This window comes from Mustela nivalis (assembly GCF_964662115.1).
Source record: "Mustela nivalis genome assembly, chromosome: 17".
NCBI lineage: Eukaryota > Metazoa > Chordata > Mammalia > Carnivora > Mustelidae > Mustela > Mustela nivalis.
Genome location: NC_139036.1, coordinates 47,723,554 through 47,738,332, shown reverse-complemented (window position 1 = coordinate 47,738,332; position 14,779 = coordinate 47,723,554). Strand labels below are relative to the sequence as shown.

Below are 14,779 nucleotides of genomic sequence, written 5' to 3'. Positions count from 1 at the left end.
TAACCCACTGAGACACCCAGGCGCCCCTTTCTTTATAATCCTTAAAAAAATTCAGCAATATATTCATATGGCTAGGGACTTTTCTTCAGAAGTTCTGGACTACCTTCTGAGGACTGACAGAAAACTTCAAGGATTAAGAATAAATACTCAATCCAGGGGTGCTCAGTCTTTAAGCGTCTATATTCAGCTTGGGTTGTGTTCCCAGGGTCCTTGGGTTGAGCCCCACATTGGGCCCCCTGTTCAGCGGGAAGCCTGCTTCTCCCCCTCTAACTCTCCCTGCTTGTGTTCCCTCTCTTACTGTCTCTTTCTGTGTCAAATAAATGAATAAAATCTTTAAGAGAATAATTATAATAATAAATGCTCAATCCAAAATCATTCCCCACACTTCTTAAATATTCAGAAAAGACAACTTCATAGCTCTTTATAAACTAAAAACAAAAACACTATTTAGACCATATCTCAAAATTAAATAAAATATTAACAACCAAATATTAACTAAAAAACAAACACAGCTTAAAATTTTAAAGCATTTCAGGTCTTCATAGGAATTATTTTAAAAGCTCTAACAACTGGAGTGCATGGGTGGCTCAGTGGGTTAAAGCGTCTGCCTTCGGCTCAGGTCATGATCCCAGGGTCCTGGGATGGAGCCCTGCATCGGGCTCTCCGCTCAGTGGGGAGCCTGCTTCTCCCTCTCCCTCTGCCTACCTCTCTGCCTACTTGTGATCTGTCCGTCAAATAAATAAATAAAATCTTAAAAAAATGAAAAAATAAAAGCTCTAACAACTATCATCTGCTACACATACATACTCATTTATATAAGTTTCATTTAGCAAAAGAAGTATCCCTGAACTGCTAAGCTGCTCTCTAGAATAATGATCCTTGACTTTGCTAAACCTTAAACATCTACTTCGGTATTTTAATCCCTGCAACATACAAGCCTTTAAAAATGCCACTGTGTGTCCCATCTTGAGCTCTTAATTAAAAACAACAAACAAACAAACAAAAAACCCCACAAACAAACAAAAAAATCAACTCAACTTTTCACAACTGGGTTGGAAATAATAGCAGTCAGAGATTTCTGCACACACAGCAAAGAAATTATCATCTTTAAGAATAAGAGCTCAGGGGCACCTGGATGACTCAGTGGGTTAAGCCTCTGGCTTCAGCTCAGGTCCTGGGATCGAGCCCCGAATCAGGCCCTCTGCTCAGCGGGGAGCCTGCTTCCCCCACTCTCTCTGCCTGCTGCTCTGCCTACTTGTGATCTCTCTCTGTCAAATAAATAAATAAAATCTTAAAAAAAAAAAAAAAAGAAAAGAAAAGAAAAGGAATTAGAGCTCAAATCCTCAAACCTTATCTTTTTATAACTACTATCCTATCAGATACTCAAGTTAAAAAAGGTAATTGGGGGCGCCTGGGTGGCTCAGTGGGTTAAGCCGCTGCCTTCGGCTCAGGTCATGATCTCAGGGTCCTGGGATCGAGTCCCGCGTCGGGCTCTCTGCTCAGCAGGGAGCCTGCTTCCTCCTCTCTCTCTCTGCCTGCCTCTCTGCCTGCTTGTAATCTCTCTCTGTCAAATAAATAAATAAATCTTTAAAAAATAATAATAATAAAAAATAAAAAAAATAAAAAAGGTAATTGGTTAAGTTTGTTTCCTGAGAACTCTGGGCAATAACCCGAGTAGATTTTTTTCCCCCACTATAAGATGTCACAACATAATTGTCTTAAGACCTGGCTGTTGACAAACTGCGTCTCTACCAGTTGTGACAACTGCCTGTGTCACAAAACAACTTCTATGGGGTCAGTAAAAGACTTCAGCAAAGGCCATCAAAAACCCATACTATTTAAAACTCTTCAGTCGGGGGCACCTGGGTGGCTCACTGGGTTAAAGCCTCTGCCTTTGGCTCAGGTCATGATCCCAGGGTCTTGGGATCGAGCCCCACATTGGGCTCTCTGCTCAGCAGGGAGCCTGCTTCCCTCTCTCTCTCTCTCTGCCTGCCTCTCTGCCTTCTTGTGATCTCGGTCTGTCAAATAAATAAATAAAATCTTTAAAAATAAAATAAAATAAAACTCTTCAGTCATATTTAGGTTTCAATAGCCTCATATCTTTTTCTGGAACAAGGAAAGAAGTAAGCAAGCACACAAGCATTATGTTCCTTACAAATGAATAAACTCAACAATTTAACTTATTATTTAACTTATTATTAGGGACAATATAATTCAGTGAGATAAGCAATTAAAGAAGTCATATTATTATTCAGGAAACAAATGGTTTCTTTACCTCAATTTCTGTTGATAGAATGAGTGAGTATCTCAAAGCCCACCCTTGGCTAAACTACCAGAATTACCACTTACGCATTTTCTTCATCAAAGTTGGCCCGTTTAGATCCAATTTTGTAGAAAGAAGGGAGCTGTGGCGGAGCTGACTTTCCAAATCCAGAAGAAGAGCTGGTTGCCCCAAAGGCACTGTGGGACTGCTGTGGGAGTTTGGGTTCCTCCTTCTTTCCAGCGCTAATAGCAAAACCTCCAAAGCCAAATCCCCTTTTGGTTCCAGGGCCACCTTTATTCCAGTTCATGGTGTCAATGGCTGATCTATAAGGAAAAAAATACACTAAGAATAAATTTAACTTTAATTAGTGTATATTTAAAAAATACACTAATAATAAATTTAACTTTATGAATAAAGTAAATTTTTTATGTCTCTTCCAACTTCTGCCTACAATTCATTTTAAACTTTTGCCTCTCAAAACTATTTAATTTGGGGGGCACCTGGGTGGCTCAGGTGTTTTGAGTGTCCGTCTCTTAGTCTGATGATCTCAGGGTCCTGGGATGGAGTCCCACGTCGGGCTCTGTACTCAGTGCAGAGTCTGCTTGAGGACTGTCTCTTCCTCCTCCTCTGCCCTCCCCACACTTCTATGCACTCTCTCTCTAAAATAATAAATCCTAAGAAAACACTCAAAAACAAAAAACTACTTAACTTTGTACTTCAGCTATGTGATATGCCAACCCCAAAAGAACAGTCAAATTTTCTAAAAACACTGAAGAATTACTCATTTTTTAGGATCACAATCTAAACAGGAGTGTAGTATTTAACATCATCCCCTTCAAAAGGATTTGACTGTGAATTTAACATCTTTAAGCCACCAAAAATACTCACAAGACAACAAATACTTTGAGGATCTGATGAGTGCTAGGCTTCTGTCAGGCAACTAAAGATACGAAGATGAAAAGACTTAATCTCTTAATATTTATTCCCAAGAAGTTTATATTATAGTCTACCAGGAAAATAGATGACCAAACGCCCTCCCTCAAATAAAAACCTACAACTACAATATAATGTAGTGTTTGCTGTCACAGAGACTGAAGTGCTATTAGCAAAACTGTCCCAAAATGAAAGATTATCCTTTGGTAATGACACCAGAAGAATGAAAGAATCAAAATCTGAAAGATCAGTTATTTGTAGACAGTATCTATGCAATTGTCTCTGAAGGGTACTCACAAGCTATGTGTTTATTGGAAAATGCCCACTAGAACACTAGCCAGGAAGAAAAAATGATTCATGTTGCCTAAAATACTCAGACTATGGTTAAAAAGTGCAAAGAAATTTCCTGAGCACTGATCAAATCATTTTAAAAACAATACTTACTAGTCTTGGCCCCAAAAAACCCTTTTTAATGACACAAGCTACCCAAGTTTAATAGAAAAGCAGAAAGACCAGAGAGCAAAAAGCAACAAAATTTAAAACTACTTGAAATTTCCTCTCCTAGATATATAATTTTGGTATCTGTTGTTATTTCGTCTACACTATGTGTATACACAAATTTAAAAACAAAACTGAAACCATTCTATATGTATTGTTTTAGTTACCAATTTCTTCACCTAATGATACACTATGAACATCTTTAAATGTCAACAAATACATTTCTCCACCACTATTTTTATTTTTTAAAGGTTTTTCCCCCCCAAAGATTTAATTTTTTTTATTTTTGACAGAGAGAGGGGGTTGGGGGGCAGAGGGAGAAGCAGACTCCCCGCCAAGCAGGGAGACAGATGCCGAGCTCGATCCCAGGACCCCGGGACCCCGGGACCACAACCTGAGCCAAAAGCAGACGCCCAACCAAATGAGCCACCCAGGTGCCCCTAAAGCGTTTTTTAAAAAAATATTTTCAAGAGCTAGAGAGAGCACGAGTGGGGAGGTGGGCAGAGGGAGAGAGAATCTCAAGCAGGCTCCATACTGAATGCGGAACCCTACACAGGGCTTGCTCTCAGGACCCTGTGATCATGACCTGAGCCAAACTCCAAAGTCGGACACTCAACTGAGATGCCCAGGTGCCCCCCTCCACTACCATTTTATAATGTTGTGAAACATATCACATAGCTGAATCTTTGCACATACCCGTAGTTACTTCTTTAGAATCAATTTTCTTTTTCTTTTTTTAAAAGATTTTACTTAAAAATATAAAAAGATTCTATGTATATGAGAGCAAGTGAGAGACAAGAGTGTGTGAGGGCACAAGTAGGGCAGAGGCAGAGAGAGGAAGGAGGCGGCTCCTGGCTCAGCAGGGAGCCCAAGGTAGGGCTTGAGAGAATCACTTTGCTTAACCGAAGGGACTATGCAGTCTAAGTTTTAAAATCTTAACTACTATTTCCGTTTATGGAGAAGTGCCCTATACACACTGAATAAAAGGGCATAAAACCAGGTGGGTGGCATGATTCAATGTTATTCAATATAACAGTATAGTTAGACACACAGATCTGGAAAGCTGTTTATCAGAATGTTAATAGCAGTTATTTCATTTTTACTTTCTTCCTTGTATTAAGGCTCACCATTAAAAAGAACAATGTGTTTATAATGGATTCTGAAGCCAATGGGGAAAAGAGTTCCCAAAGCTGCTTTTCACACTACAACATTGTCGGAAAATGGTGAACATGCTCTACTTTTCTGGTTCTGTGCCCCTCCCCATATATACCTTACAGGTTGTGTTTCAACTGTTATCATGCAGCATTTAGTTCAGTCTACTTAATACTAAAACTCATTTATGCTGAGTCAATCTTCGCCCATAGTTACAGGTAGGGAATGTCTTTGGGGGTGGGGGAAGATGTCCTTAATCATTTTAGACCTTCCATTAAAGTTTCACGTGGCTAAAATAAGTACTTAGCAAGTACTAGTTTGCTTGAATTTAAGACCATCTCCTGCTTTCTTCAAGAATCCCTTAAAGAGAATCAACATGATTCTAATGAGGTAAGATTTAGTAAGAACATTTACAAGCAAGAAAACTCTAGCATCTGGTAGTATTGCTTAACCAATGTGTGAACCTGACTTTACAACAGCTGCTCCTAAACAACAAAAATGATGAATCTGAATTTAAATATTTTTCCTAGTGTATATAAAGTATCATGAGGGGCTAATAAATAAGCCATAGAAATCAGAAGATAGACAAAGAACAATGGAAAAACACCCTTTAAGTTTGGGTAGATTTTAAGAATCACATGAACAATCTCCTAGCAGGAGAACTCAGTGGTTTGCTGAAAGCTTGCTGAGGACTATCAGACGTATTAGGAGCTGGGCACTTACATACTAAAAAATAGTCCCATTCTGAAGGGGTTCAAGGTGTGGTTTAAAAACAGCTAAAAAACCAACACAATATGCTGTGGCAGAGGTATTGCACCGAATGTGCTTAATGGTGTCCCAGGAAAGGGGTATGAACCCAGGATGAGTTGGGAAGACAGTTTTTCTGGAGATGACACAGTTTTCAGTTTTAAAATCTGAAGAGGTATTGGACCAGGATAGAAGTGTGAAAGGAGGGCATTTTCGACTGAAGAAAAGTATCACCAAAGAGAACTAGAAATAGCGCCATGCAGCTAGAGTTCAGCAGGACATCTAGGAAAGTTCTAGAACACATGTTCAGAAAGACAGGCAGGGCCCAGATAAACGGGTTAGAACATGAGATGGAAGAGCCAAGGAAAGATGCCAGGGTGGGTCTATAAGTGCAGAGAAGGGTCTGTGATGGAGCTGTAGATTTGATATAACGCACCTGCATCTGAGGTTTCTGGGGTAGATAAGCCGGCAGAGAGAGGGCACAGAGAGTGAGAAAAGGAGCAGGACAAAATGTTAGAGTACGTAATCCTTAGGAATGGGCAGGGAAAGAGAAGCTCACACGGCCACCTGAGAAGGAGAGGAGGGAGGGAGAACAGTGGGGAATAGTGGCACAGAAGGTGCGGCAAGTTTTATAGGCAGAAAGAATTTTCCAAAGTTAAAAACTGAAGAGATGCCGGAAGAGCAGAACTTAAATGGTCTCTGTTGGGATATGCAACCAGGAAGTCATCAGGGCAAGAGTTTCAAAGGAATAGTAGGGGCAGGGTTGAGGGGTGACCAGTAAGTGGTAGACAGTAAGACTAGGTCACAAGGAGTAAAGATTACTTTCTAAGCTTTATACCAACGATAGGACTGAAAGAGTGAGATGCTGACTAGGATTTTGTTTGTTAAGAAAGAAGCCGGGCACCTGGGTAATTCAGTCAGTCTGGTTAAGCATCTGCCTTTGGCTCAGGTCATGATCCCAGGGTCCTGGGATCAAGTCCCGCATTGGGCTCCCTCCTCAGCAGGGGAGTCTGCTTCTCCCTCTCCCTCTGCCATCCCCTTCTCCACAAATTGTGCTCTCTGGCTCGCTCTCTGTCAAATAAATAAATAAAATTTTTAGGGGCACCGGGGTGGCTCAGTGGGTTAAAGCCTCGGCCTTCAGCTTGGGTCATGATCCCAGGATCGAGCCCTGAATCGGGCTCTCTGCTCAGCAGGGAGCGGTTTCCTCCTCTCTCTCTGCCTGCTTGTGATCTCTGTCAAATAAATAAATAAAATCTTTAAATAAATAAATAAATAAATAAAATCTTTAAAAAAATAAAAAAGGAAAGAAAGGAAACATAAGCATGTTTATATGCTAAAGAGGAAAAGCCAACAGAGATACAAAAACTGAAGATGTAGGATGAAAGGCAAATTCTAAGACAGAGGTCCTGAGGAGGACACTGAAGAAAATAAGATACTGGATAGGAAAAAAGGATGGGCATAGACATAAATTAGACCTAATAAAATCAGAGGCCTCAAATTACAAAAGCACCAAATCACATACTTGGTGTTAAAAGTTTACTTTCTGCTACAAATAGGCAGGTAGTGTGATTTTAGGCAGGTAAGAGTCAATGGCTTTCAGAGGGAACAAGATCCAAAATACACAATACCTTTTTCTTTACTCTTCTGAGAAATGGGTCACCCAAAAGATCAAACACTTTAGAACCCTCGAGCCTTCACTAGTTGATCTAGAACACACTGCCCATTTTCCCTAATCTACTGCCTCTAGCCAGGCCAAACAACTGTACTTTCCATAATACCACACTGACTAGAATGCTAGCTCCATGAGGCCAGGGCCTTTGTGTGTTCTGTCCAGCATTGAATCCTTTGAACCTATTGTGAGTATAGGAATCAAACGTTTTTTGTTGGATGAATAAATATCATGCACTCAGGCTTTTCAAAATTCACCCAAGTATTTGTGAAAGCCATCATCTTCCATTATTATAAACCTTGCCATCCAGCCTTCCTCATGAAATCTAAGCCTATCATCCTCACTGCACCATTAATTCTTTACTCTTGACAATAATCCTTCCTACTGGACTATGTACGCTATACTATGTATGTGCATGGCTACAGACCCTTGACCATCACAGAGGTTTGGGGGATTATAACTGATATAACAAGCAAAAGAGAGCCAACCTAATCTTTATGGTTGTATGTTTAGAAGATTTTATTTATTCATTTATTTGTCAGTGAGAGAGAGAGTACACACAAGCAGGCAGAGTGGCAGGCAGAGGCAACGAGAGAAGCAGGCTCCTTGCTCAGCAAGGAGCCTGATGTAGGACTTGATCCCAGGACCCTGGGATCATGACCTGAGCCAAAGGCAGTGGCTTAACCAACTAAGCCACCCAGGCAACCCTATGGTTGTATGCTTAAAAAAATAATAAAAAATAAAAAAAATAATAATAGGGATGACCACGCCTTCTCTGTTTAGGCTACTAAAGTTAATTTGCATTCTCTAAGCAATCATTGTTTGGAGACGAGACATCCAGTAAACAGTTTATCAAAAAAGAAATATAGTGAGCATATTAAAAAACTAGCTATATTCCTGCTATTTATGGGTCTTCTCAAAGCTCCCTTTATTTGGTCTTAGCCATGTGCGTGCTTCTAAGCCTTCTCTTAGATAACAATAATATGCCTGCTACATACACCTTTCCTACCAAGCTGGCAAACTCCTATCAAACAGCTCTGAAATTTCACCTCTGCCTCCATAATCACTTCTCATATTGACAAGAAAAGGCAAAAACAACAACTAACTTCAGTGCCTATAAAATCACCGCATGGCTTCCACACCCAGGTGAAGTTCACAGACTTCCTGAAAAATACCAAACAACCAAAAAAATCTCAAACGATCCATTTAAAAATAGGCAAAGTACCTGAACAGACATTTCTCCAAAGATAAATAAATGGCCAATAAGCATATGAAAAGGTGCTGGACATCACTCATCATTAGGGAAATGTACACGAAAACTACAGCTCCTCACTCATTAGGAGGACTACCAAAAAACCAAAAACGAACAAAAAAAACAACACAACAGAAAAAAACAAATGTTGCCAAGGATGTGGAGAACCTGGAACCCTGAATAATGCTGGTGGGAATTTAAAATGGCTCAGCCACTATGGAAAACAGTCTAGTAAGGCAGGTCTTCAAAAAATTAATCACAGAACTACCATATGAGGGACACCTGGGTGGCTCAGTAGGTCAGGCGTCTGCCTTCAGCTCAGATCATGATCTCAAGGTCCAGGGATTGAATTCTACACCCGGCTCCCAGCTCAACAGAGAGCCTGCTTCTCCCTCTGACTGCCATTCCCCCTACTTGTGTTCCCCTACCCAAAAAAAGAAGAAATGAAAAAGACCTACCACAGGACCCAGCAATTCCACATCTGGGTATACACCCGAAATAAATGAAAGCAGGGAGAGCTGACCCATGACCTCAGCAGTGCTATTCACAACAGCCAAAATACAGAAGCAACCTAAGTGTCCATGATGGATGAGTAAACTATTATACACACACACCCCAACAATATTATGCAGCCTTAAAAAGGAAGGAAATTCTGACACATGCTACCACATGAATGAAACTTGAGGGCATCATGTTAAGGAATTAAGCCGGTCAAAAAGGACAAATAACGTACAATTCCACTTACATGAGGTAAAACAGTTAAACTCAGAGAAAGAAAGAAGAATGGGTTGTCACGGCCTGGGGGTGCAGAGGAATGGAGAGTTATTATTTAATAGGTACACAGGTTCAGTTTTACAAGGTAAAGAATTCTGTGAACGCTACAGTGGTTATGGCAACGCAACAATGTGTACAAAATCAATGTCACTGAACTATACACTTAAGACAGTTTTGTATGCATATTTTAAAAACAACAAAAAATTATGAAAATTAAAGAATTAGAGCCATTTGCACTGTTTTCCCACTGCTATTTCATCCACTTTATGAGGGAAGAATGATGTCTAGACCTCAGTCTCTGCTCTGAGATGCAAACATATTTGTAAAAATTCAACTACCTTTTCTCTTTAAAAGATTGCATTTTAAAATTTCTAATTTGAAGAGAATTAGCTTTGTAACAGAAGCATGAACAAAATTTCGATACCATATACTTTAAAGAGAACAACCTGGGGCACCTGGGTGGCTCAGCTGGTTAAATAACTGCCTTCGGCTCAGGTCATTATCCTGGAATCCCAGGATCGAGTCCCGCATCTGACTCCTTGCTCGGCGGGGTGTCAGCTTCTCCCTGACCTCTCCCCTCTCATGCTCTTTCTCCCTCAAATAAATAAATAAATAAAATCTTTTTTAAAAAAAAGAAAGAAAGCGAACAACCTAAGTTTTTTTGTTTTTAAGACTTTATTTATTTATCTGATGGACAGAGGTCACAAGTAGGCAGAGAGGCAGGCAGAGAGAGAGAGGAGGAGGCAGGCTCCCCGCCGAGCAGAGAGCCAGAGCAGAGAGCGGGGCTCAATCCCAGGACTCTGGGATCATGACCTGAACCAAAGGCAGAGGCTTTAACCCACTGAGCCATCCAGCCACCCCCACCCCCCAGTTTGGTCTTAATAATAACATTGTTTTATACTGATCACTAACTACTTTCTTAGGTATCAACACTATGAGCGACACCTCTCCTTCCCACTTCCATTTCCACTATAGCAATAATTTCCTAACAAGTCCACTCTCCAGGCACTATACCATTACCAGAGTGACCAATGATTCAAAATGTACTGAGTGCCTATTTTGCCAGGTACTGTTCTAGGCGCTTTGGATAGAGTAACACAATCAGACACAGCCCCAGCCCTCAGAGAGTTCAGCCTGGTCCAGGAGAAAAAACAAATCATAATCTCAGGTACTAAAAGTGCTACCAAAACAAAAGCAAAAACAGAAAAAGACAAGCAAGAAGAGGTAAGCTATTAACAGAGAGAAAGAATACAAGTAAGGCCTCTCTGCAGTGACTGAAATTTGGTATTTGACATTTGACAAGTAACACTCCACCCCCTCAACTCTGTTTTAAGAATGCCCCGCCCTTTTAAAAAGATTTCATTTATTGGAGCACCTGGGTAGTTCAGTTGGTTAAGCATCTGCCTTTGGCTCAGGTCATGATCCCAGAGTCCCAGATGGAGCCCCGCATCCGGCTCCCTGCTCAGTGGGGGATTTGCTTCTCCCTCTGCCCCTCACCTCACGTGAGCTCTCTCTCAAATAAATAAAATCTTTGAGAGAACACGCGCGAGTGCCAAAGCATGCATGCGCCTGAGTGGGGAGGAGGAGGGAAAGAGGGAGAGGCAGACTTCCTACTGGACTCAGAGATCATGACCTGAGCCAAAGGCAGATCCCTGTCTGACTGAGCCACCCAGGCACCCCTAAGAATGTCTGTTTTATCGGAAAAGTCATGCTGATGTACTTCTAGAGGCTGCATCTAAAACCAGCAAATATTTCATCATCTCTGAGAAGTGACTCCATGTGGTAAAGCACAAAATAATGAAGTAATAGCCAAACATAAGTAGCAAAAGAGAAAACAAATTTCCACCTCTTTTGGTTTGTTAATACTGTGGAAGTAGGGAAAGTCACACCCAAGGGTGGTGAGCGTTCGTATGCTCAGCAACAACCTTCTTCCAGGTCCTTCAGATCCTGGCCCCAAATCTTCCTGCAGCTCATTTCTCACTCTGTCATACCCTTTAATTCAACAGTTCTCCACTTGGTCAATCAAGCTGGAATGAGACTCTCCACTGTGCCAACACTACACACTTCACCATTCCTATCTCCCAGGGTTTCCCCACACGCATTGGTGTTTCAAGAAAACCATGCACTTTGGTAAACGCTCTTCCCATAACCGGAATTCCTTTCCCACCAATCTCTCACTATACCTATCTACCAAAGTCCTATCCTTGAAAGCCTAACTCCTAGAACTATAACATGAATGATGCCCCGGAGAAGTGGTAGCTCATTTCTGAAACTCCCTTTCTAGTCTTAAAACATGCAACACTGGGACACGTGGCTGGCTCAGTTGGTTGGACGACTGCCTTCGGCCCAGGTCATGATCCCAGAGTCCCGGGTTCGAGTCCCACATCGGGCTCCCAGCTCCATGGGGAGTCTGCTTCTCCCTCTGACCATCTCCTCACTCATGCTCTCTCTCACTGTCTCTCTCTCAAATAAATAAATAAAAATTAAAAAACAACAACAACAACAAAAAACACCCAACACTTCATCATTACTATCTGTGTTCTAATTTCCTCTTTCCAACTCTAAGTTATAGGTTTCACAGGTAAAGAAGCAGACTTATTTTTTTAATCTCTTTTGTTTTCCACAGTATGTACTCGTTGTTTATTTAGTATGCAAGAGTCCCAAGGAGATTTATAACTTGGCCAAGGAGCTAGCATAAAGTCCCACTCGGTATGGTTCTAGGCACTGAAATGCTATGATTTAGCAGAAAATCACAACAGCACAGTAAAGTATCACAGACTACGGAGCGAGGCTACATTCAAACTCTAGCCTTGCCACTAACCTGATGTGAACCCCAGGAAGTTACTTGGGTTTCTCTAGTGAGATGGTAAGAATGCCACCTACTTGACAGGGTGAGTGTGAAAAACTGAAATTACAAAATTACACTTAGAAGAAAGGTTAGCACACAGAAGTGCAAGGCACAAAGAAGTGCATAATACGTATTAGCCGTCATAGTTACCATTATTATTTCTCCAAAAATCTGTTTCTCCACCAGTAAATGGAGAGTATCAAGCTAGACTTATCTCTTTCAACTCTCGGATCCCACACATACGTGCCACATGACACTGAAGATGTCCAAGATCATTAAGAGCTGACAAGTAGGGATGGCTTTATAAGAGAACTAGAACCCCAGGCTAGGCACAGGAGATGCAAGCTAATTAGAGAAGTATGAAGAAAGAAAACAGTTTCAGAAGAAAGCTAGAAACAGCAAAGGCTAGGAAGAATAAGCAAAGACAGAATAAACATGGAACAAAAGAAAGATTATTTGTCTAGAGTTTATGTTTTGGGCAACAGTAGAAAATAAGCTACGATCTTAATGCCTTTAAAAATAGTGGACTACAAAACAACTGATTATAAAACCATGTTACTTTATCAGTTGTGTTTCTGGAATAGGAAGTCCTGGTGGTAACTGATTAGCACCTATTCATCTGCCTTGAAAACATCTCAGACACTATACACTGGGCAGCTCTTTAATGAGAATCTGTACACAACCGCAGAATTACTTCATTTTCTTCTAAAGCCAAATACAAATAAATTCTGGCTACTTATTCTGGAAGCATCTCTTTCCTCTCTGTTAGCTTAAAGAAATTAAGATGGTTCTATGAATTTGACAAATCTAAAATAAAAACAAATGCACTCTTCCATGAATTACACTAAATCATTACAACGTCAGTCAGATCTTCCCATTCCTCTGCTCAAAGCCTCATGCAGAGATAAAGAGAAATCCTCCTAATAGCCTAAAAGTTCCTGGTTGTTCTGGAGTTCCCGCCCCCAGGTCTTCCCTGACCTTATCTCCTACTCCTCCTCCTTTGCTCACAATGCTCCAAAGCACACTGCTCTTCAATACCTCTTAACAGGCCACTGTCCTTTTCAAGGTCTTTACACTCGCTGTTCCTTCTGCCTGGACTGTTCCTTTTCCCTGATACTTGGTGGGTTCACTCCCTCACCCCCTTCTAGGCTGCTTAAATATCAGCTGGTCTGTAAATACCACCCTACCTGCCCTATTTAAAAATGCAATACCTTCCCATCCCTCTTTTTTTTTTTTTCCCCCTAAACCTAAGTCGGTAATCACCTTCTAACACACAGTATAATCTATTATCTCTCTTTCCCCAAAAAGAAAGTAAGTTTCAGGAGGGCAGGGGTCACAGACATAGAAGGTGCTGGGGAACAGGCACACAGCAGACCTCAACAAAAAAATTCCTCGAATGAACTGTAGATCAGACCATATAATGCCCCTTCTAGGTAAAAGAAAATACAACATGCTTCTTTTTTTCCACCATCGTTGAAAATCTTAAAAAGTTAATTTTTGTATAAAATACTTATTGCTCACCTCCTATGTGCCAGAACTGGGCTTGGCCCTGAAAAGTTAGAGCAGATTAAGACATAAACTCTACCTTTTGGAAGCTCTAGGGTGCGCGTATGGAGAATACACACAGAAACATCATTTACAGAATACAATATACAGCCAAAGGAAACTGAATGGCCACCCAAAGGAGTGAGGAGGAAAGAGGGAATGCTTCACTAAGGTGATGTGGAAAGCTGTAATTCCCCAAAACTCTCGACCAGCACAACAGTTCCTCCTTATATTACTGGTGCGTATGCTTGCAACTCCATATAAATTATTTACCCGCATCAGATAGGCTCTTAAATAGGCCGCAAAAAGTTTGTGCGACAACAGGGATGTACTCAAGGTTGCACAAAGATCACTGACTACGTTTATACCGTCTTTCGATTGGGCAACTTTTACCTCTCGGGTCCCCTGATTTGGAGGCTTGCATCTGCCAAATGCTGCCGACTTCGGTCAGAACCCTCCTTATGGATATCCCTACTCGGAGCCCGGCACCCTGCAAATCCCTTTCATAGCAGGGCGGGCGGGCGCCGCCTCCGGAAAGCCGCCAACTGGGCCACAATGAGAGTTACGGGAGAAGCGGGAGTCGTGGGAGGGCGACGAGGTTGGGTAGGACCCTTGGAGGCCTCTGCCTCGCACACCCACCCCTCCCGGCCCCCTGCGCCGCCCGTGCCCCGAGGCTCCGCAGGCTCTTTTGTTAAGCGAGGCCGAGGTTCCCTGGTCCTCGCTAGGCCCCGCAGTTGCTTCCATTGGCCCCAAGGGGTAGCGACCCCGAGCCCACGCCCACGTCGCACAGACCTGCCGCTGTCGCTGCAGCGGCAGCTGATACTACCGCCGACGCGGAGAGAATCCCACGGCCAGAGTACGCGCGGTCCAGGCCGCGTCCGCCGCGCTCCTTCCTCTCCGCCCCCTTCGCCGCCGCCGCCGCCGCTTCTCGGCCCGTTGCTGACCGGGGGGGAGGGGAACGCAAAGCTGACATGCGCAGTGCAGAGAGCGCGGGCCGAAGGGCGGGGCCTGGGGGGCTACGGCTCCCGGAAGGTGCAGCGGGCTCCGGACCTTAAAGCTCCATAACGCCTCACAGACCACTCACTCAGCGGACACTGC

The 14,779-nt window shown here is 42.3% G+C and overlaps 2 protein-coding genes across 3 annotated transcripts in view; both read right to left on the bottom strand.

Annotated features, from left to right (window-relative positions):
* Window positions 1-14,664, bottom strand: part of DDX42 (DEAD-box helicase 42) — a 41,099-nt gene extending 26,435 nt beyond the window's left edge. Inside the window, exons 1-2 of one of the 2 annotated variants that reach the window (XM_082706663.1) lie at window positions 14,474-14,664; window positions 2,350-2,586 (exon numbers count right to left, since the gene is read on the bottom strand). In XM_082706663.1, coding sequence (XP_082562789.1) covers window positions 2,350-2,570 — 221 coding nt within the window. In that variant the 5' untranslated portion in view covers window positions 2,571-2,586; window positions 14,474-14,664. The remainder of the gene's footprint in view (window positions 1-2,349; window positions 2,587-14,473) is intronic. The other variant, XM_082706664.1, reaches the window with a different exon arrangement.
* Window positions 1-14,779, bottom strand: part of TACO1 (translational activator of cytochrome c oxidase I) — a 742,329-nt gene that overhangs the window by 587,261 nt on the left and 140,289 nt on the right. The window lies entirely within an intron of this gene.